General features: G+C 41.5%; 1 protein-coding gene across 5 annotated transcripts; it reads right to left on the bottom strand.

Moving 5' to 3' along the window:
* Positions 1-2,863: 2,863 nt before the first annotated feature.
* rab41 (RAB41, member RAS oncogene family) lies at positions 2,864-20,625 on the bottom strand. 5 transcript variants are annotated; one of them, XM_060927728.1, is made up of 8 exons: positions 20,430-20,625; positions 19,344-19,402; positions 12,575-12,628; positions 11,296-11,401; positions 10,836-10,947; positions 9,916-10,009; positions 5,114-5,180; positions 2,864-4,808 (listed from the first exon to the last, which is right to left on the bottom strand). In XM_060927728.1, the coding sequence occupies exons 1-8, from the start codon at positions 20,506-20,508 to the stop codon at positions 4,744-4,746; spliced, it is 636 nt and encodes a 211-aa protein (XP_060783711.1). In that variant the 5' UTR covers positions 20,509-20,625; the 3' UTR covers positions 2,864-4,743. The 5 variants fall into 5 exon arrangements, 4 of the variants coding, with proteins under 4 accessions (XP_060783711.1, XP_060783710.1, XP_060783709.1 ...); XM_060927727.1 differs by lacking the exon at positions 11,296-11,401 and adding an exon at positions 12,022-12,127 and having other exon boundaries at positions 20,430-20,618; XM_060927726.1 differs by lacking the exon at positions 9,916-10,009 and adding an exon at positions 10,359-10,452 and having other exon boundaries at positions 20,430-20,616.
* Positions 20,626-22,026: the final 1,401 nt, after the last annotated feature.

Raw genomic sequence — 22,026 nt, 5'->3', positions numbered from 1 at the left:
CTTCCTGATTTGAGGTGTGTCTGGCTGTCAGTGGGTGTAGTCACAGTGATACTGGTTTATATTAATCACCACGAGGGTTGACAGTCCGGATGTGTGTGAGACTCGACCCTGAAGTGTTCGTGAACCGAAACCGGGCTGTTCATGGCTCTGTTACAGCTTTATCGACCATCACACCTTTCCTCATATCATCTTTGAGCTCTACTACTCAGTCCAGAATATATTACAACTCTAAATAGTGCACTTTGTTCACCAGATACACTAAAAAGCCCTCAGTTTCACTAGAAACTGCACCTCTCACATTCCTCTTTCTGTATCTAAACACACACACACACCTGAAAATCATGTTCCATGACAATCCTGAACAAATAAATCCAATCCTTGGTCAAGATGAATGCTTGGTGAAATCTCTTTATTTCATGTGATACACTTCAGTGTTGCTTTCACTTTTCTTTTCTTTACAGCAGGGAATGCATTTTTTTCCCACATAAATTTAGCTAAACACTAGTAAGACAGCATATTTCAAACAGACACACTTCAGAATAGCACACAGCTGAGTATTCAATCAGTGACAATAAGTGTACAGCTGTTTCTTGTAATTAAATACTTAGATATCCAAACTGTAGTGGTTAGCATGGTCGCCTCACAGCAAGAAGGTTCTGGGTTCGAGCCCCATGGCTGGCGAGGGCCTCCCCGTGTCTGTGTGGGTTTCCCCCACAGTCCAAAGACATGCAGGTTAGGTTAATACAGTATGGGACGGCCTTGGGCTGAGGTGCCCTTGAGCGAGGCACCTAACTCCCAACTGCTGCCCGGGCGCTGTTAGCATGGCTGCCCACTGCTCTGGGTATGTGTGCGCACTCATTGCTCATGTGTGTGCTCACTGCTTCAGATGGGTTAAATGCAGAGAGGAAATTTCACAAGTGTGTGATGAATAGTTTCTTTTTCAGCTTTATCGACCATCACACCTTTCCTCATATCATCTTTGAGCTCTACTACTCAGTCCAGAATATATTACAACTCTAAATAGTGCACTTTGTTCACCAGATACACTAAAAAGCCCTCAGTTTCACTAGAAACTGCACCTCTCACATTCCACTTTCTGTATCTAAACACACACACACCTGAAAATCATGTTCCATGACAATCCTGAACAAATAAATCCAATCCTTGGTCAAGATGAATGCTTGGTGAAATCTCTTTATTTCATGTGATACACTTCAGTGTTGCTTTCACTTTTCTTTTCTTTACAGCAAGGAATGCATTTTTTTCCCACATAAATTTAGCTAAACACTAGTAAGACAGCATATTTCAAACAAACACACTTCAGAATAGCACACAGCTGAGTATTCAATCAGTGACAATAAGTGTACAGCTGTTTCTTGTAATTAAATACTTAGATATCCAAACTGTAGTGGTTAGCATGGTCGCCTCACAGCAAGAAGGTTCTGGGTTCGAGCCCCATGGCTGGCGAGGGCCTTTCTGTGCGGAGTTTGTATGTTCTCCCCGTGTCTGTGTGGGTTTCCCCCACAGTCCAAAGACATGCAGGTTAGGTTAATACAGTATGGGACGGCCTTGGGCTGAGGTGCCCTTGAGCGAGGCACCTAACTCCCAACTGCTGCCCGGGTGCTGTTAGCATGGCTGCCCACTGCTCTGGGTATGTGTGCGCACTCATTGCTCATGTGTATGCGTGCGTGTGTGTGTTCACTGCTTCAGATGGGTTAAATGCAGAGAGGAAATTTCACAAGTGTGTGATGAATAGTTTCTTTTTCAGCTTTATCGACCATAACACCTTTCCTCATATCATCTTTGAGCTCTACTACTCAGTCCAGAATATATTACAACTCTAAATAGTGCACTTTGTTCACCAGATACACTAAAAAGCCCTCAGTTTCACTAGAAACTGCACCTCTCACATTCCTCTTTCTGTATCTAAACACACACACACACACACCTGAAAATCATGTTCCATGACAATCCTGAACAAATAAATCCAATCCTTGGTCAAGATGAATGCTTGGTGAAATCTCTTTATTTCATGTGATACACTTCAGTGTTGCTTTCACTTTTCTTTACAGCAAGGAATGCATTTTTTTCCCACATAAATTTAGCTAAACACTAGTATGACAGCATATTTCAAACAAACACACTTCAGAATAGCACACAGCTGAGTATTCAATCTGTGGCAATAAGTGCACAGCTGTTCAGGAGAGATGTTTCTTGTAATTAAATACTTAGGTATCCAAACTGTAGTGGTTAGCATGGTCGCCTTACAGCAAGAAGGTTCTGGGTTCGAGCCCCATGGTTGGCGAGGGCCTTTCTGTGCAGAGTTTGCATGTTCTCCCCGTGTCTGTGTGGGTTTCCCCCACAGTCCAAAGACATGCAGGTTAGGTTAATACAGTATGGGACAGCCTTGGGCTGAGGTGCCCTTGAGCGAGGCACCTAACTCCCAACTGCTGCCCGGGCGCTGTTAACATGGCTGCCCATGCTCTGGGTATGTGTGCACGCTCATTGCTCATGTGTGTGCGTGCATGTGTGTGTTCACTGCTTCAGATGGGTTAAATGCAGAGAGGAAATTTCACAAGTGTGTGATGAATAGTTTCTTTTTCAGCTTTATCGACCATCACACCTTTCCTCATATCATCTTTGAGCTCTACTACTCAGTCCAGAATATATTACAACTCTAAATAGTGCACTTTGTTCACCAGATACACTAAAAAACCCTCAGTTTCACTAGAAACTGCACCTCTCACATTCCTCTTTCTGTATCTACACACACACACACACACACACACACACACACACACACACACACACACACGAAAATCATGTTCCATGACAATCCTGAACAAATAAATCCAATCCTTGGTCAAGATGAATGCTTGGTGAAATCTCTTTATTTCATGTGATACACTTCAGTGTTGCTTTCACTTTTCTTTTTTTTTTTTTACAGCAGAGAATGCATTTTTTTTTCCCACATAAATTTAGCTAAACACTAGTAAGACAGCATATTTCAAACAGACAAACACACTTCAGAATAGCACACAGCTGAGTATTCAATCAGTGACAATAAGTGTACAGCTGTTCAGGAGAGATGTTTCTTGTAATTAAATACTTACATATCCAAACAATGTCAAATGCTAAGATTTCAAAAAAACAAGCTTGCTGTGTAGTGGTGCTGTCAAAGAATGTACATTTAAGTGCATGTACACAACTATAGATCCAGTCTCGCCAGATCCTTAAAACTACACACAGAGCATACAACTGAGAGAAAATGAGCATAGCGCAGGTCTCTGTGGTACAGTAGCCAAAGCAGAAATGCAAGCCATAAATCAACTGACTGTTTCCCCAAGTGTTTAAGAACTGCCATTTAGGCCAAGCACACAGACACATTTTCTGTTCTTAGTGAGATAAATAAATTAACATATAAAACCAACAGTCTTAAAACGAGCATTAGCAACACATGGTTAAACTCTTCAAGACGGTTCTTTACGCTAAGCGATAGCTGTGCATAAGGGGGAAAACTCCACATACTCAACCTCTGTAACTTTATGCAAATCAGCAGGCCTCTCTAAACCACAATGTTGTGATTTGGTGCCTTTTCTGTTTAAACCGCCCTTAGATAACATGCTGGTCCTGCAATGGTTTACTGAACACAAGACGAGAAGAGTGCAGAGAGCGCACGTGCGCACGCACACACTCCAGATGCAGCTGCTGAAATTCAGTACACCCACTAGTGTGTAATCATCTCCTTGCTTCCAAGAAACCAACCAGGTACGATCCAAGTATTCATTAATTACGCTTCATAATTACAGTTTATGGGTAGTTATAATACAGGGTGCGTGTTTAAAGAACCCAAGTATCTAGAATATCTTCCGAATGTATATCCACAGCTTTTCACCCCCAGCTAGGGGCATTTAAACTCCATGATGTGTGTAAAAAGGGTGAAAGAGATGTAGCATTTGACCAAAATGCAGAGGTATGTCTAAAATGATCCTATTGATATCAAGTCTTCTTTGGCCAACACCTATACCCTGAAACAAAACCCTAATTGTACTGATCCCGAGCACCAAATTCATTAACATTCAATTACAAGTTTGTTTAGGCTTTTTTAAAAACACATCATGAGACTTTTTACCCTCACAATCATCCAAAGCTAGAAGAGATCCCTCAATATCCATGTCAGAACTGGCCCTTCTACTGTCATATGAAAGACAAAAACAACAACAAAAAAAAAAAACCACAACTAATTGTTAAAAATCATCAGTGATGTATGCTTACAGTTAATCAATAAAACAATGCTATTTAGTTTGCCATTGCCTTTCTGTTCACTCCAATAAAATAGCAAGGTGTTATGAGATGAGGATCTTGGTCCAACGTAAGAGAGTTAGGTAATCTGAAACAAACGGATAATGATGAGCATGACGGCACTGATGTTCAAAAAATAAAAGTGCAAGAGAAGAGCAGTTGAGCCGTGTCAGTCCGCAATCATACACAATGCCATGCAGTCAGAATAGATATGAATCCAATGAGGGTATAACCTATGCTTAAATTTCTTTACTGTTTTTCCTTTAACATATATATTTTTGATAATCTGTTGTAATACAGAGTAATAGCACATCCACACGGTTACTCCGAAAAGTCACTGAGTCAAGGGGAAATAAAAGGCTCTGACTAATGGCACAGGGCCACTGAGAGACAAGCTGTTGGTGGGGAGGAGGCCGAGCTGGTGAGAGTCTGGAGTGGTTACTAGCATGAGCAGCTGCTCTCAGTCACCGGCAGTTCTGGAGATTTCTCCAGTTTGATATCAATCACTGAGAGAACGCAGTTAAGGACGACATCATACAAATTCACAGAGATCAACTCTAGCTTTCCTAGAAACGGAAGTAAAATGATCAACAAAAACTTCACACCGACCAAAACTAACCATAATTTGTAGAGAAAATTTATTTAAAAAAAAAAATCAGAGATGCTGAACCCATGGTCTGATGTTTAAAATGTTTGCTAAGGCCTATAATGAGATTCTCAAAGATTAAAGGACACAAACATTTCAGTACACCATGAGCACAGACAACACCCAGGGTGTCCGATATGAACACGTAAGCATTTTAAAGGATACTGTCCTCCTTGCTTTTCTCTGGTGCGCTATCCATCCCAGGCAAGGCTGCAGCAACACGTCTAAAAAGCTGCAAGAAGAGTGAAAGTCATCATTTTCGTATACAAATTTATTAAACAAATCACAGTCAAGATGAGTTACGCATACATATCACTAAGTCATCGGTTATTTAAAAGTAGACGGCCTTTCGATTTCATAAAAATCGGTGAAATTTAGCTCCCTCTGAAATTTGGTCATTGTGATGTGTTTATTTCTGTACTATCTTTAAATAAAACAAGCCATTCTGTGATGGGAAGTTATTTAATTTAAGGGGGTTCCTGAGCAAGTAATCTGCATGAAATCACCCGCTTCGTGCAGTCAAGCAAACAGAGGAAGTCCAGTGTGCACATACTTTTGACTGTGCACTGACAGTTACATCAGTCGGTCGCTAAACGAACAGCTGGTCACACCGAGGTGCTCGCTGACCACTGAGATTTATTAGTTTGGTCCCATGTTTCCTTTCCTTCGCAACATATCTTTTCTTCTCGCTTTCTGTTACTGTAGTCGTTCTTCCATGTTTCATGCACACACTCACGTCCTCCACTTCCCTTTCCTGTTTCAAATTTGTATCCCACAATGCCTTGTGTGAACGGGGAAAGCCCACCATGTGATGCATGATGTAGCATCTTGTATTGCATCATGGTGAAGCAAGAAAAAAAAATAGTGGAGAATTTAGGGCCACGTGGCTCTAAATTCATTAGTTGCAGGGCTCGACATTAACGGTTGTCCGCTTGTCCGGGACAAGTGATCCTTAAATGTCAGACAAGTTCATCGTCTCAGTTACTTGTCCGATCGGACAATTGCCAAAATACGCCGGTATTCGGGTTACATACAGTGGCATGCAAAAGTTTGGGCACCCTTGCTGAAAATGTCTGTTACTGTGAATAGTTAAGTGAGCGGAAGATGAACTGATCACCAAAAGGCATAAAGGTAAAGACGACACATTTCTTTAATATTTTCCACAAGATTACATTTTTATTTCCATCATTTACAGGCATAAAATACCAAAAAATGAAAAGGACCTGAAGCAAAAGTTTGGGCACCTGACATAGTCAGTACTTAGTAACACTCCCTTTGGCAAGTATCACAGCTTGTAAACACTTTTTGTAGCCAGCTAATAATCTTTCAGTTCTTACCTGGGGGATTTTCGTGTATTCATCCTTGCAAAAGACTTCCAGTTCTACAAGTTTCTTGGGCTGTTTTGCATGCACTGCTCTTTTGAGATCTATCCACAGATTTTCAATGATGTTTAGGTCAGGGGACTGTGAGGGCCAGGGCAAAACCTTCAGCTTGTGCCTCTTGAGGTATTCCATTGTAGATTTTGAGGTGTGTTTTGGATCATCGTCTTATTGTAGGACCCATCCTCTTTTTAACTTCAACTTTTTTACAGATGGTGTGATGTTTGCTTCCAGAATTTGCTAGCATTTATTCGAATCCATGCTTCCCTCGACCAGTGAAATGTGCCCTGTGCCACCGGCTGCAACACAACCCCAAAGCATGATCGATCCACACCCATGCTTCAGAGTGGGAGAGGTGTTCTTTTCCTGGAATTTGGCACCCTTTTTTCTCCAAACATACCTTTGCACATTGTGGCCAAAAAGTTCTATTTTGATTTCATCAGTCCACAGGACTTGTTTCCAAAATGCATCAGGCTTATTTAGATGTTCATTTGCAAACTTCAGACGCTGAATTTTGTGGCTAGGACACAGGAACGGTTTTCTTCTGATGACTCTCGCACGAAGGTCATATTTGTTCAGGTGTCGCTACAGAGTAGAACAGTGCACCACCACTCCAGGGTCTGCTAAATCTTTCTGAAGGTCTTTTGCAGTCAAACAGGGGTTTTTATTTGCCTTTCTAGCAATCCAACGAGCAGTTCTTTCAGAAAGTTTTCTTCATCTTCCAGACCTCACCTTGATCTCCACTGTTTCTGTTAACTGCCATTTCTTGAGAACATTACAATCTGAGGAAACAGCTACCTGAAAACACTTTACTACGTTCTTGTAGCCTTCTCCTGCTTTGTGAGCATCAATTATTTTATTTTTCAGAATGTGAGGGAGTTGCTTAGGGGAGCCCATAGCTGTTGATTTTAGGGACAAGTTTGAGGAGTCAGAGAATTTATACAGCTTTGAAATCTGCATCATCTGACCTTTCCTAACGAAGAATTTGAACAAGCCACAGCTCAATAAGCTAATTAAGGTCTGGAACCTTGGTAAAAGTTACCTGAGAACTCAAATATATTGGGGTGCCCAAACTTTCGCATGGTGTTCCTTTTCTTTTTTTCACTCTCCAATTGTACAAAACAAAAATAATACACAAATCCTGCATAAAACGCTGAAAAGATATGTCTCATCTTTACCTTTATGCCTTTTGGTGATCAGTTCATCTTCTGCTCACTTAACTATTCACAGTAACAGACATTTTCAGCAAGGGTGCCCAAACTTTTGCATGCCACTGTATCAAATTTATCAGTTTATTCACATGATTTCTAAAGCATCTCACTCGACATATTGTTTTGATGACTCGCCGGATGTTCTTTTATTTTTAAGATTTTTTTTGGGCTTTTTTTCATCTTTATTGGATAGGACAGTGTAGAGACAGGAAATGAGCGGGAGAGAGAGACGGGGAGGGATCAGGAAATGACCTCGGGTCGGAATCAAACCCGGGTCCCCGGATTTATGGTATGGCACCTTATCCACCTGAGCCATGACGCCCCCAAGTATTGATTATTTTTGATTCATAGATATTATGCATATGTTGTGAATTTGGAAACAAACGCAATTAAGATTGTTGGGTTACAAATAGTTTTGTGGGGTTTTTTCTCCAAATATTTCTTCGGACAAGTCAACTTCACATTCGGACAAGTAAATTTCCTTTCAACTTGCCCGACAGGACAAGTGGTTTCAGAAGTTAATGTAGAGCCCTGAGTTGTTCTATTTAAAATAATAATAATAAAATTGGAAGTCTGTGACTCAAATTCGGTAGCTTTCAGTCCATGAAACAAAAGTCACCGGGTGTCAGGGAAAATTCTTTTTATGGCCTAAACTTGAAACATCTGAAAGTCAGTCTACCTTTAAGATACTTGTAACATGGGACCTAAGGATGTGCATAGGTACACGAATGTGGGTATTCACTGCGCACCAAGTCCATTTTAACACGGTACAAAATGTTAAAAAAAACCCTCTTCCTCAGGCAATATTTTAATGCAAAGAGCAGCACTGTCACGCTGCACAAGGGGCCATTATGGACTAATGCCTCAGGAGCGAGCGGTTTTACTCTCGTGTGTGATCAGATACGAAGCTTGAGGGACAAAACGTATCATTTCCAATAATGTTAAGTACAACGCCAGTAAAATTCTTAAAGCTTTTATTTTGGTTTCATTCACTGTTATAGTAAGTATAGTGTCTAAAAATCTATACTGACCATCAGGTCACTATAAACACGTATTGCCACTGACCAAATGACAGGAAGATTTTCGCTCCTAACTCGTGTGCCGGTTAGAACGTTCAATAAGTTTGAATTTTACAAATGCCAGAGTTCGCTACAGGCTCGATATTCAGTAAATACACTTTTGCCGGTGTTTAAAGGAACAGTCCACCGTAATTCCATAATGAAATATGCTCTTATCTGAATTGAGACGAGCTGCTCCGTACCTGTCCGAGCTTTGCGCGACCTCCCAGTCAGTCAGACGCGCTGTCACTCCTGTTAGCAATGTAGCTAGGCTCAGTATGGCCAATGGTATTTTTTGGGGCTGTAGTTAGATGCGACCAAACTCTTCCGCGTTTTTCCTGTTTACATAGGTTTATATGACCAGTGATATGAAACAAGTTCAGTTACACAAATTGAAACGTAGCGATTTTCTATGCTATGGAAAGTCCGCACCGGCAGCGCATTGATATCTGAGCTCCGGATCAATGCGCTGCCGAAGCGCGCAGAAGGTGTTAGTACGCCTGTCATTATAGTGCGGACTTTCCATAGCATAGAAAATCGCTATGTTTCAATTTGTGTAACTGAACTTGTTTCATATCACTGGTCATATAAACCTATGTAAACAGGAAAAACGCGGAAGAGTTTGGTCGCATCTAACTACAGCCCCAAAAAATACCATTGGCCATACTGAGCCTAGCTACATTGCTAACAGGAGTGACAGCGCGTCTGACTGACTGGGAGGTCGCGCAAAGCTCGGACAGGTACGGAGCAGCTCGTCTCAATTCAGATAAGAGCATATTTCATTATGGAAGTACGGTGGACTGTTCCTTTAAGATTTCTATTTGTCATTTCTTTATAACACACATGCATCACCCCCACAAAAAGATGCTTGATTTCGCCACGTTAAAGACGGCTTTTCCCTCTCCTCGCTCTTAACTCAAATATCCTTCCTTTCCTTAACTCTTATAGATATTTGAATAGTAAAATTAGAAAGAAGGCACATCCCGAATGGAATGAAATAATGCGTGCATGAGCTAAAGATCCTGATTACAAAGAAATACTCGCAGTTTTACCAGGTAAATCAAGTCATATAAATGAAAACATGCTGTACCAACATGCAAAAGACCCTCATGACAAGCAAACGCACCAAAACCTACAAGCAAGAGCAAAGCAGACCCAGGTGTTGCCCTTAGCACAATCCTTTTGCATATGAACTGTGGAGAAAGTGCTAAAAGCACTGGGTGAGGCTGAAAGGGACAGCAAAACAAAAGCAAGTGGAAGATAGTAGTAGAAAAGGTTGGCTGACGGGCTGGGCTGTTTTCAGTTCATTAAGTCTATACCTGTTTGACATTGTAGCCAGTTTTTGCACTGGTTTCAATGAACATGACATTCAGTTCCTTAGCCCTCTGCTCGCCCTCCTCCGTGGTGATCTGTCTGCTCAAGTCCGAGCAGGGAGGGTGGAACATAAACAGAATTGGGGAAGATGCCAACAAGAAGAAGAGAGAAAAAGAGAAAAAAAACAACTCAACTTTAGATTAGTAAGAGGAAAAAAAGGAAAGATTAGTTTTCCTATAATATGTTTTAAAAGCTCAGAATAAAAAGAAACAGCAGTGCAGGCAAGAAACAATATCAAAAGGTCAATAATGAGTAAAACAATGATCATTAGAACATTCAGACGGAAAAATATTCATGAAGTGTGGTCAAATCCACAACGGAAATTAAGATCTGGGAAGGTGACGGGTACGACCAGCTCCTGTCTACACACCTGTGCTAGAAGACCCACCTGCTTGACGTTATAACCAGCCTTGGCGCTGGTCTCTATGTACATCACACTGAGCTCCCGTGCTTTTTTCTCTGCAGCTTCTACTGAAACTTGCCTGCCATAGTCCAATGTAAAGGGAGAGGGTGAGGAAATGGTTCAAATCATAATGGAGAATGGAAAGACAAAAAAAAAAAGTGATAATCAAAATAAATCAAATCAAAATGTCATATTAAACAAAAACGAATAATGATTAAAACAAAGATTAACATGACTTCAAAGCTGGTGGTGAAAAGGAGCCGCATCAAAATCATAAAGAGCAAAAGGAGCAATTAAAATGAAATGAGATGCTGAATACATGCATCATCCAACTTGATTAAGGAAAGAAGTCTTTGTCGCTGGAGGTTGAGAGAGGATTTTCTCAAGAATGAGAAGGTCTGTTATAAAATAGTACATCTGTCTGAACAGTTAAATTATTTTTTTAATCTATCGATGTTATACCTTTTATCAGCCAAGTCTGTTTTGTTGCCAACCAGCATGATAATGACATCACTTCCCCTCTCTGTTCGGACGTCATCTATCCATTTTGAAGTTTGCTGGAATGAGTTAAGATCTAAAGGAGAGAAATAATAGTTTCAATTCAGCTGTGGTGAACGTGCCGTTCATTTCAGCTTTGATTAATCACTGCATGAAAGAGAGGACGCGCTAAAGCAAGCTCTGAGAGGAAACGGAGAACGTAGACTATTAGTAGAAAAGTTGGTCAAACGGTGAAAAGCAGTTTAGTCGAAGCATGAAATCTTGACAAGCTGAAATTTGTAGTTTATGGAGTGTCTTGCATATTATGCTTTAATATCACTACCACTATCACGTGATGCTTTAATATTATGACCACACTAGGTGCTAGGCTATGCTAGCTTAGGAATACAGAGCTCTGCTAAGCAAATGAGTGGCTCTGACTCACTGGTGATGTCATACACCACTACAGCAATAGTGGAGTCACGGATGTAGCTGGGTATGAGGCTACGAAAGCGCTCCTGCCCTGCAGTGTCCCACAGCTGCAGCCGAACCTGAGGACCCAGTCAACAGCATGCAACAGAGAATAGTAGCAGCGAAATAAATGAAAATTCAGTAAACAGATCAGATTGAAAGAAAGCTTGTTTAAAAGGGGGGGGAGGAATCAGAAACCAGAGAAAATAAATCTTTACAATTGAGACAGACAGACAGACAGACGCACAGTTCAGTGAATCTAGATTTCAAGATGTTAAAAGGGATCATTCCATGCAAACAAGCAGTTATGATTTCAGCGATGAATTTCTTCATTTCTGCTCCTGACAAGGCAATTTAGAAATGGCACTCTGTGCTGAAGTAATGTTGGACACTCTGCTCCGTCATGCATGAACACCATCTTTGTGTGGTTTTTGCTGTGAAATGCACTTAACAGTTTTTTTCCTCCCCTTTTCCTAAATAAATGCCTTTTTTTTCCTGTAACTACTCTGTTGGACGCTGAATTCAATTAGTTTACATTAAACATCCAAACATTTATCCAGTATGGCTCACGGAGCCATTCTGAGTTGTCCAACATACTCAAAGCTCTGCGAGTGCCATTGACCCCAACTAGCTCCCAAATCTACTCCACCATGTGCTACAGGCATCATGATGGGGTGAAGCAGGAGACCCAGCTACCTACTTGCTATATCATAGACCACCACAGCAGCTGCTGAGTCACGAATGTAGCTGGGGATGAGGCTACGGAAGCGCTCCTGCCCTGCCGTGTCCCACAACTGTAGCCGAATCTACCAGCATCCGTGCAACATGAGTCACAAGAACCCCATTGGGCAAAGAGCCATGAGTGGACAAAGACACAACCAAACCAAAATGAAAGACTAAACCAAAAAGGCATGACACAATGGCTGTAGTAAGGTACATGCGTGCACATCTAAAAGAAATTAAAACAAACACCTCTGCTGTGTTGTTGCAAAGGATTAAATTAATAGGGTAGTTTGGTGGATATTAAAAAAAAAAAATTAAGCTGCACCATGCTATGTGCAAAAAAAAAACATTAAAATATTACAGGGTGGCCAATGCTTTAAAAAAAAAAAAAAAATCAGAGTGGGTTTCAGGGTAGGAAAATGAAATCAACATCCGTCATCCAAAACAATACAAACAAACAAACAAACAAAAACTACACGGTGACAGTCGTGAAAGCATTTTGAACGTTATGAAGGATAAAAGCTGCTTACCGTACGATCTTCTAGGTACATGGTTTTTGATAGAAAGTCAATGCCAATTGTTGCCTAAGGAAAGAAAATTGATAAACTTAGTAAAGTTACTTATAGAGCTGTGTTTAATATTGCAATGCTCTTGTGTACTGCATTATTCAAAACACACAGTACTGTTATCATGGACGCATCAAAATACTGTTACTACAGGCGACATAAATCTGTCCCATTTAAAAGGCATCATACAGACTGCTGTCTTCAGAATTTTTTTTTCCTTTTCACCAGATGGGGGGAAAAAAAAAAAAATGACAGAAGGGGAAAAAAAAACCCTGCCTGATGACATTTGATCAACACTTTAAATATAATATCATAAGAATAATGTTAATCCTGATTACTGTGTATGCACTTGACTGTATAATCATTTAATCAGTACATGCCTATTCATATACAGTGGGGCAAAAAAGTATTTAGTCAGCCACCAACTGTGCAAGTTCTCCCACTTAAAAAGATGAGAGGCGCCTGTAATTTTCATCATAGGTACACTTCAACTATGAGAGACAGAATGGGGGGAAAGAATCCAGGAAATCACATTGTAGGATTTTTAATGAATTAATTGGTAAATTCCTCAGTAAAATAAGTATTTGGTCACCTACAAACAAGCAAGATTTCTGGCTCTCACAGACCTGTAACAACTTCTTTAAGAGGCTCCTCTGTCCTCCACTCGTTACCTGTATTAATGGCACCTGTTTGAACTCACACACACACACATCACATTATCTGTAGCTGCTTTATCCTTCTACAGGGTCGCAGGCAAGCTGGAGCCTATCCCAGCTGACTACGGGCGAAAGGCGGGGTACACCCTGGACAAGTCGCCAGGTCATCACAGGGCTGACACATAGACACAGACAACCATTCACACTCACATTCACACCTACAGTCAATTTAGAGTCACCAGTTAACCTAACCTGCATGTCTTTGGACTGTGGGGGAAACCGGAGCACCCAGAGGAAACCCACGCGGACACGGGGAGAACATGCAAACTCCACACAGAAAGGCCCTCGCCGGCCCCGGGGCTCGAACCCAGGACCTTCTTGCTGTGAGGCGACAGCGCTAACCACTACACCACCGTGCCGCCCTGTTTGAACTCGTTATCAGTATAAAAGACACCTATCCACAACCTCAAACAGTCACACTCCAAACTCCACTATGGCCAAGACCAAAGAGCTGTCAAAGGACACCAGAAACAAAATTGTAGACCTGCACCAGGCTGGGAAGACTGAATCTGCAATAGGTAAGCAGCTTGGTGTGAAGAAATCACCTGTGGGAGCAATTATTAGATAATGGAAGACATACAAGACCACTGAATCTCCCTCGATCTGGGGCTCCACGCAAGATCTCACCCCGTGGGGTCAAAATGATCACAAGAACAGTGAGCAAAAATCCCAGAACCACACGGGGGGACCTAGTGAATGACCTGCAGAGAGCTGGGACCAAAGTAACAAAGGCTACCATCAGTAACACACTATGCCGCCAGGGACTCAAATCCTGCAGTGCCAGCCGTGTCCCCCTGCTTAAGCCAGTACATGTCCAGGCCCGTCTGAAGTTTGCTAGAGAGCATTTGGATGATCCAGAAGAGGATTGTGAGAATGTCATATGGTCAGATGAAACCAAAATAGAACTTTTTGGTAAAAACTCAACTTGTCGTGTTTGGAGGAGAAAGAATGCTGAGTTGCATCCAGAGAACACCATACCTACTGTGAAGCATGGGGGTGGAAACATCATGCTTTGGGGCTGTTTTTCTGCAAAGGGACCAGGACGACTGATCCATGTAAAGGAAAGAATGAATGGGGCCATGTATCGTGAGATTTTGAGTGAAAACCTCCTTCCATCAGCAAGGGCATTGAAGATGAAACATGGCTGGGTCTTTCAGCATGACAATGATCCCAAACACACCGCCCGGGCAACGAAGGAGTGGCTTCGTAAGAAGCATTTCAAGGTCCTGGAGTGGCCTAGCCAGTCTCCAGATCTCAACCCCATAGAAAATCTTTGGAGGGAGTTGAAAGTCCGTGTTGCCCAGCGACAGCCCCAAAACATCACTGCTCTAGAGGAGATCTGCATGGAGGAATGGGCCAAAATACCAGCAACAGTGTGTGAAAACCTTGTGAAGACTTGCAGAAAACGTTTGACCTCTGTCATTGCCAACAAAGGGTATATAACAAAGTATTGAGATGAACTTTTGTTATTGACCAAATACTTATTTTCCACCATAATTTGCAAATTAATTATTTCAAAATCAGACAATGTGATTTTCTGGATTTTTTTTTCCTCATTTTGTCTCTCATAGTTGAGGTATACCTATAAATGAAAATTACAGGCCTCTCTCATCTTTTTAAGTGGGAGAACTTGCACAATTGGTGACTGACTAAATAGTTTTTTGCCCCACTGTACTGTGTTAATATTCAAGCTATACTTTTCACAAAATCATGCTTCAAACAAACCAAAAAAAAAACAAAACAAAACTGAGGATGCTGATGTATATTCATGTCCTATTGACAGGAGTTCTATATCAGGGACTCTAGCCACAGGTCTAATAAGCAAACTCATAAGTAGGATCTGTCACCTTTTTGACTGTCAGACACTCTTTACAATCATTAACTCTAATTTTTGCTAAGCTTTTTTTTAACTTTTTTTTTTTTTTTAAGGGCGGCACGGTGGTGTAGTGGTTAGCACTGTTGCCTCACAGCAAGAAGGTTCTGGGTTTGAGCCCAGCAGCCGACGGGGGCCTTTCTGTGTGGAGTTTGCATGTCTGTGTGGGTTTCCTCCGGGTGCTCCAGTTTCCCCCGCAGTTCAAAAACATGCGGTTTGGTTAACATGGTGCGGCCTTGGGCTGAAGTGCCCTTGAGCAAGGCGCCTAACCCCCAACTGCTCACCAGGCCCACTGCTCGGGGTACGTATGCGCGCTCATTGCTCACTTGTGTGTGCATGCGTGTGATCACTGCTTCAGATGGGTTAAATGCAGAGGAGGAATTTCACTGTGTGCATGTGACAAATAAAGGCTTCTTCTTCTTCTACCTGGTCAAGTAACAGCAATTCAAATATTCCCAAGTTACAGCTAGTCCAGAATTTTCAAATTGGGCAACGCAAATATGATCACGTAACACCGACTCTCAAGGAACTGAAGCTTTTGCCTGTGTCTGATTTATTAACCATAATAGAAACCGTACTAATGCATTAATGCCTGAATAATCTCATCTCATTATCTCTAGCCGCTTTATCCTGTTCTACAGGGTCGCAGGCAAGCTGGAGCCTATCCCAGCTGACTACGGGCGAAAGGCGGGGTACACCCTGGACAAGTCGCCAGGTCATCACAGGGCTGACACATACACACAGACAACCATTCACACCTACGGTCAATTTAGAGTCACCAGTTAACCTAACCTGCATGTCTTTGGACTGTGGGGGAAACCGGAGCACCCGGAGGAAACCCACACGGACACGGGGAGAACATGCAAACTCCACACAGAAAGGCCCTCGCCGGCCACGGGGCTCGAACCCGGACCTTCTTGCTGTGAGGTGACAGCGCTACCCACTACACCACCGTGCCGCCTGCCTGAATAATCTTGCCCCTAATTATCCTACTAGCTTGTTCAGGAAACGCTCCAGTATACATCAAAATAATCTAAATATCCCCAAGTGTCGTAGTGCCAAGGCACAGAACTCATTTCTTTAGAGAAGGGTCTCGTTCTGGAACACACTCCCAGAGGCAACTTCCAATTCTCTATCAGTATCCACTTTTAAACGTAACTTAAAGCTGCATTATCTCAAGAGGTGGCTGCACACCTAGTTCTGCCAAGTTTTATGATAACACTGTAAATAGAGCGGCAGCTACAATTATCGACAGTCCATAATTATCGGCACCTTTTCAGATATACCAATAAAAAACTATTTTACAAAGCTGAGTTTCAGTTACAACAGTTATTACTGTTTAATTAATCAACCGGAAGACCCTCCCCCTCAGCCTTTGATCTTGTCGTCTGATGACACAGCTCGTTACCCAAGATAGAATTTTTTTCAGCACGATCAGCAATTTGAGGAAAACCTGGACGTTATCATAGCAGGTAAGCATGGTGGAAAGATCATGGACATGTTTTTACTTCTCAAATTCACCGATATTTCATGATCTCCTCGTTGAAACCTACTTTGTTTCTTACTCTTTCATTTGATAGTCGCCGTTTTGCATCTAAACGCGTGTTTGAGAATCACATGAGGTGTCGATAATAGTGATCACTTTCACCGGTGTCCACCATTATCGACACCCTGTGGAATTAAGTGACATTTACAACCGTTCTGTGTTGATCTTTGTGGAACATCAGTGAAGTAGATGAAGTACTTTAAAAAAAAATAAGTGCTGTGATTTATAATATTTTTTTCCTGATTTATAAGTGTTTATAGAGTATTTGGAATCGTATTGCAATAAACAGAATTGGATCAGAATTAAATTCCAGGCATATAAATAATGACATGCTTGAAATATTCAGATTTTTCTATTCCATTCAGAAAATATGGGTTTTTTGCAGCTTGTTGTAAATATCTACCACATATTACAAAATCAGTGGACATTTTATATTTTTAGATGTAAATTTAAAATCTCAATTTAAAAAAAAACAAACACTTGTTTGAAAATACTGAAGCCTCACCAATCTGAATATAATATAATTGCAACAAAGAGCATTGTTTGAATTATTGGCAAACTACAAAACTAGAAATTAATACAAACAACAACGAATGATTAACAAAATGTGATCTATGAAAATACTTAGTGGGCAGAATCAAATATCAATCAAAGTCCTTCCCAAGCCACGTGGCGCATAGGGTGGCGCCGATCTCCGTTTCCATAGCCCTCGGCCTCTCACATAGCTAGGGTTACAGTGGGGGGCTAGCTCTCTGGTAACCGCAAGAGTTTGACTCCCCACTCGCATCTGTATTGCAGCGTGCCTTGCCAGATGGCAGTAGGCACCATTTTTATGATGGTCTTTGGTATGACCCGACCGTGAGTAGAACTCGCGATCTCCCGATCGAGAGGCGGACACGCTACCACTAGGCCACTCGCCGGTCCTTAGTGGGCAGAAAGTGGAACAAAAAGATTTTCTGTCACAGGTTAAACATTATGAGGTAATTTGTTTGCAAACATTAGAATTACTTCCTTATTTACATAAAAGATATTCTGTACTAAACATAAGTCTATATAAAACAAATTTTAAATTTAAAAAAAAAAAAACTTTAACTTAATACCACATACCGATCTCATCTCATTATCTGTAGCCGCTTTATCCTGTTCTACAGGGTCACAGGCAAGCTGGAGCCTATCCCAGCTGACTACGGGCGAAAGGCGGGGGACACCCTGGACAAGTCGCCAGGTCATCACAGGGCTGACACATAGACACAGACAACCATTCACACTCACATTCACACCTACGGTCAATTTAGAGTCACCAGTTAACCTAACCTGCATGTCTTTGGACTGTGGGGGAAACCGGAGCACCCGGAGGAAACCCACGCGGACACGGGGAGAACATGCAAACTCCACACAGAAAGGCCCTCGCCGGCCACGGGGCTCGAACCCGGACCTTCTTGCTGTGAGGCGACAGCGCTAACCACTACACCACCATGCCGCCCCACATACCGATTTTTTTCCATATATAAATAATCATCTGGATGTCGATAACTGTGGACAAAGGTGTCGATAATTGTGGAACGGTGTCACGTGATCCGATACGCTAAGTAATCAGGAATCAATTCATTTTTTTCCCCAGTGGAAGTTTGAGTAATTATTCATGCACAATTTACATACTGAAAGTCTTTTCTACTTTTGCAACGGCCAAAAGATTATGGTGTCGATAATTGTAGCCGCCGCTCTAATACTCTTATTAGGTTTTAAAGGGCATATTCTGAACCAATTTCGTTTTTTTTTATATGAAAGTATGTCCCTTTACACACTCATCCAGAAGGGTAATTTTGCACAAGACCATCTGTCTACAGCAGAAAAAAATAAAATAACAAAACACGTCTGGAAAAATCCCAAGCGAGTCTGGAGCCAGATTCGTGACGTCACCTGCGGAAGCACCACCGGGCTGTGCAAGCTTGCACGGTTTAAGTGCACAGCCTGTGTAGACCAAGCGCTCCCATTTCTCTCTCATTGTCCGGTCTTTTGGAAAACGATGAGTACTAATCCCATCATGATTGGTGTTGCTACACCCTCCTACGATACATCTGTTAACCATTTTAATAATTACGGGATAACGTTGAAGAAATTTGCAGAAAACCACCAGGTCATTTTCTCATAAACAAACCAGCGCTGGCATAGGATTCAGAAGGAGGCGTCCCGCACACGACGCTACGAAAATCAGTGTTTCCCAGGAAATCCAAATGCCAAGTTTTTTCAGAGGCGGACCAATTCGCCTCAAATGGCTTGATTTCAACTGAATTTTTCTGGTATTGCGCAAGGTAAAAAAAAAAATTGCACAAAATGCAAAACGTGACAGATATTTGACCAAAGTTTAATATAAAATAGGAGAACTACATTGGTCTTGCTCCTGAATTTACCCGTGATATGCACTTTAACTCATTTCTATATACTTCCATGGAATATTTTCATCTACTTCTACATTATTTGTAATTTTAATTTATATTTTTATAAAACCCTTGTAAATTAGGTATGAAGGCCCCATTTTGGGACCCTAATCAAGATTGTGTTGTGTTGTACAGTGACTGATGTAGTTTTCTGTTGTACCTGGTAGGTGTTATCAAAGCTGTCATACATAAACCTGGTGATCAGAGAAGTCTTCCCAACTGCAGAAACAAGAAAAATATATACATATTTATTTCTATCAAACGTTCTTCATATATCCGTGTACACATCATATACCACAAAAGCATGTAGTCACTGATCAGTGGGACATTGTGTGAACTCTAGTCGCTGAGTTGGCAACATGGGTGGTGTCAGTGCCTAGCTACGAATCAATTTATATATATAATCTATATTTATTTTTAAATGCCAGCTACTTGTAAGCGATTTTAATACCGACACGTTGCTTCGAAATCATGAAAGCAAAATGGAGATGGTGTGTAACGTGAAATGAATCATCCATCGACGATTAAACCAGACAGCTAATCATGCTAATGCTAATCGTTGATAAACACGGACTTAGCAATCGCCTGTACCCAGCTAAGTCTGAATTACCACCAATTTTATCAAATACACGTATTTAGACGTTATTTTTGCTTAAATTAACGTCATGTTGGACAGAAAGGCAGCTAGCTACATTGTGATTACCAGTCATTAGCTAACTAGCATTAGCTAGCTGCGTTGTCTAGGAATGTAGCAAGCTAGCGCTGGCGTTTAGCTAAACAGCCACATCACCTCTTAGCTAACTGAAATAAGACTTCGCCTTAGAAATGCAAAGATGGAACCGAGCATTGCTATATGCTATCAAATATAGTGCCAGGTTATGTAAACCAGTTAATATATCCACGTTAACGTTTTAGCTCGAGAAAACGTCGAGCTTATACCGTATGGGCAGGGTTGAAGCTAATCTAAATCCAACACAACAAGCAGTGATTACAGAATTACTAAATGCACCGCACAGTCGAACTTATTATTGTTGTTGTTTAAGGAATAAGAACTCTCTGTAGTCACTGTGGGTGTTTCTAACCAAATATTTCTCCATATTTTAGCACTCCGAGGCCTCTAGCTTAGCTAACTTGCTAATTTAGACCGGGCTGTCAGCTGGAGGAGCATCCTCCTCTCACTCGGCCTGTCTGATCACCACCGTCTCTGCATTTCATCAGGGAATATTTGGTCTCGGAAGCCACTCACCGCTTTGCTCGCCTAAAAAGACGAGCTTGAACTTTCGCAGAGGATTGCCGAACTCTCCGCCACCGGTAGTAGTAGACATATTTATCAAATAAACCAACAGAGCGGCTATTCAAGACGTGATTCAGTGTGCAGGCGAAGGACACTGTCCACTCCAGCAGCAGGAGCCTGTTAGCCAGCTGATATTCTCTGTGCTTTAGCGCCGCATCGTGACAAAACATTAAAATACATGTGCACTTTTCAATATTTGAACGCAGAAGCTGCTCCGTGCGTTTCCTAGGACTGAAATGAACACGCAGTGGTGCTTGGAAGCTTGTGAGGCCTTTAGAATGTTCGAGATTTCTGCATAAATATGACCTAAAACAGCATCAGATTTCCACACAAGTCCTAAGTAGATAAAGAGAACCCAGTTAACTCTTTGATGCAAAACATATGCGCACCCCTTCTAATGCACAACATGGGTCAAAAATGACCCGCATTCATTTTCCAGGTTATTTCATGCTGACTGAGTTTTTCTTTGCTCTATCTTTTGAAATCAATTTATTTTATGATTGAATATTCCAAGTATTCTTTAAATATCTTGTTTTTAATTACCACAAATCATTAATTTAATTTTTTCTTTCCTACTTCATGAACAAAAATACTTTTTATATTTCTACACATGGGTCATCCAAGTGTGATTTAAAATTAAATGTCTTAATACTATAATAATAATTTGTTTCAAGTAATTACTTTAGCAGTGAATGGGGCCAGTTATTTATTTATTTATTAACTATGTAGTTAGCTAAGCCAACTCCAATAAAATTAGCTAACTAAAGTAGAATATGTCAACAGCTCGGTAGCTAATAGTAATTACTTGTAACTTTCTGACAAGTAATCTACTCACTCTCAACGTAACCTAAACATAATCAATTTTTTTCTAAGGTAATGTTCGAACAATTGAAAAACATTCCTTGCATGTATTAGATGGGCAAAGGGCGCTGTGCTGAGCTGTGAAATGTCTGGCACAAGCACAATTCACAGTTCCCACCAAACGCTGGAGTAAATGCATGCGGGTCGGTTCTGACCCATGTGTGTAAACTTGATGTAGAATTACAAAAGCTGTGCTTGTTCATAACTTAAGAAAGGAAAAATAAAAATGATGATTTGTGCTAAACAAAAACAAGATATTTACTGCGTATTTGGAAAAGTAAATGACAAAATGAATTTATTTCAAAAGTACATCATAGAAACACTCAGCCATACATGAAATAACCTGGAAAATGAATGCAGGTGGGGCGGCACGGTGGTGTAGTGGTTAGCGCTGTCGCCTCACAGCAAGAAGGTCCTGGGTTCGAGCCCCGGGGCCGGCGAGGGCCTTTCTGTGTGGAGTTTGCATGTTCTCCCCGTGTCCGCGTGGGTTTCCTCCGGGTGCTCCGGTTTCCCCCACAGTCCAAAGACATGCAGGTTAGGTTAACTGGTGACTCTAAATTGACCGTAGGTGTGAATGTGAGTGTGAATGGTTGTCTGTGTCAGCCCTGTGATGACCTGGCGACTTGTCCAGGGTGTACCCTGCCTTTCGCCCGTAGTCAGCTGGGATAGGCTCCAGCTTGCCTGCGAC

Source organism: Neoarius graeffei, chromosome 8, assembly GCF_027579695.1.
Source record: "Neoarius graeffei isolate fNeoGra1 chromosome 8, fNeoGra1.pri, whole genome shotgun sequence".
Taxonomy (NCBI): domain Eukaryota; kingdom Metazoa; phylum Chordata; class Actinopteri; order Siluriformes; family Ariidae; genus Neoarius; species Neoarius graeffei.
Note: the sequence above shows the minus strand (reverse complement) of the source record. Positions and strands in the feature narration are given on the sequence as shown.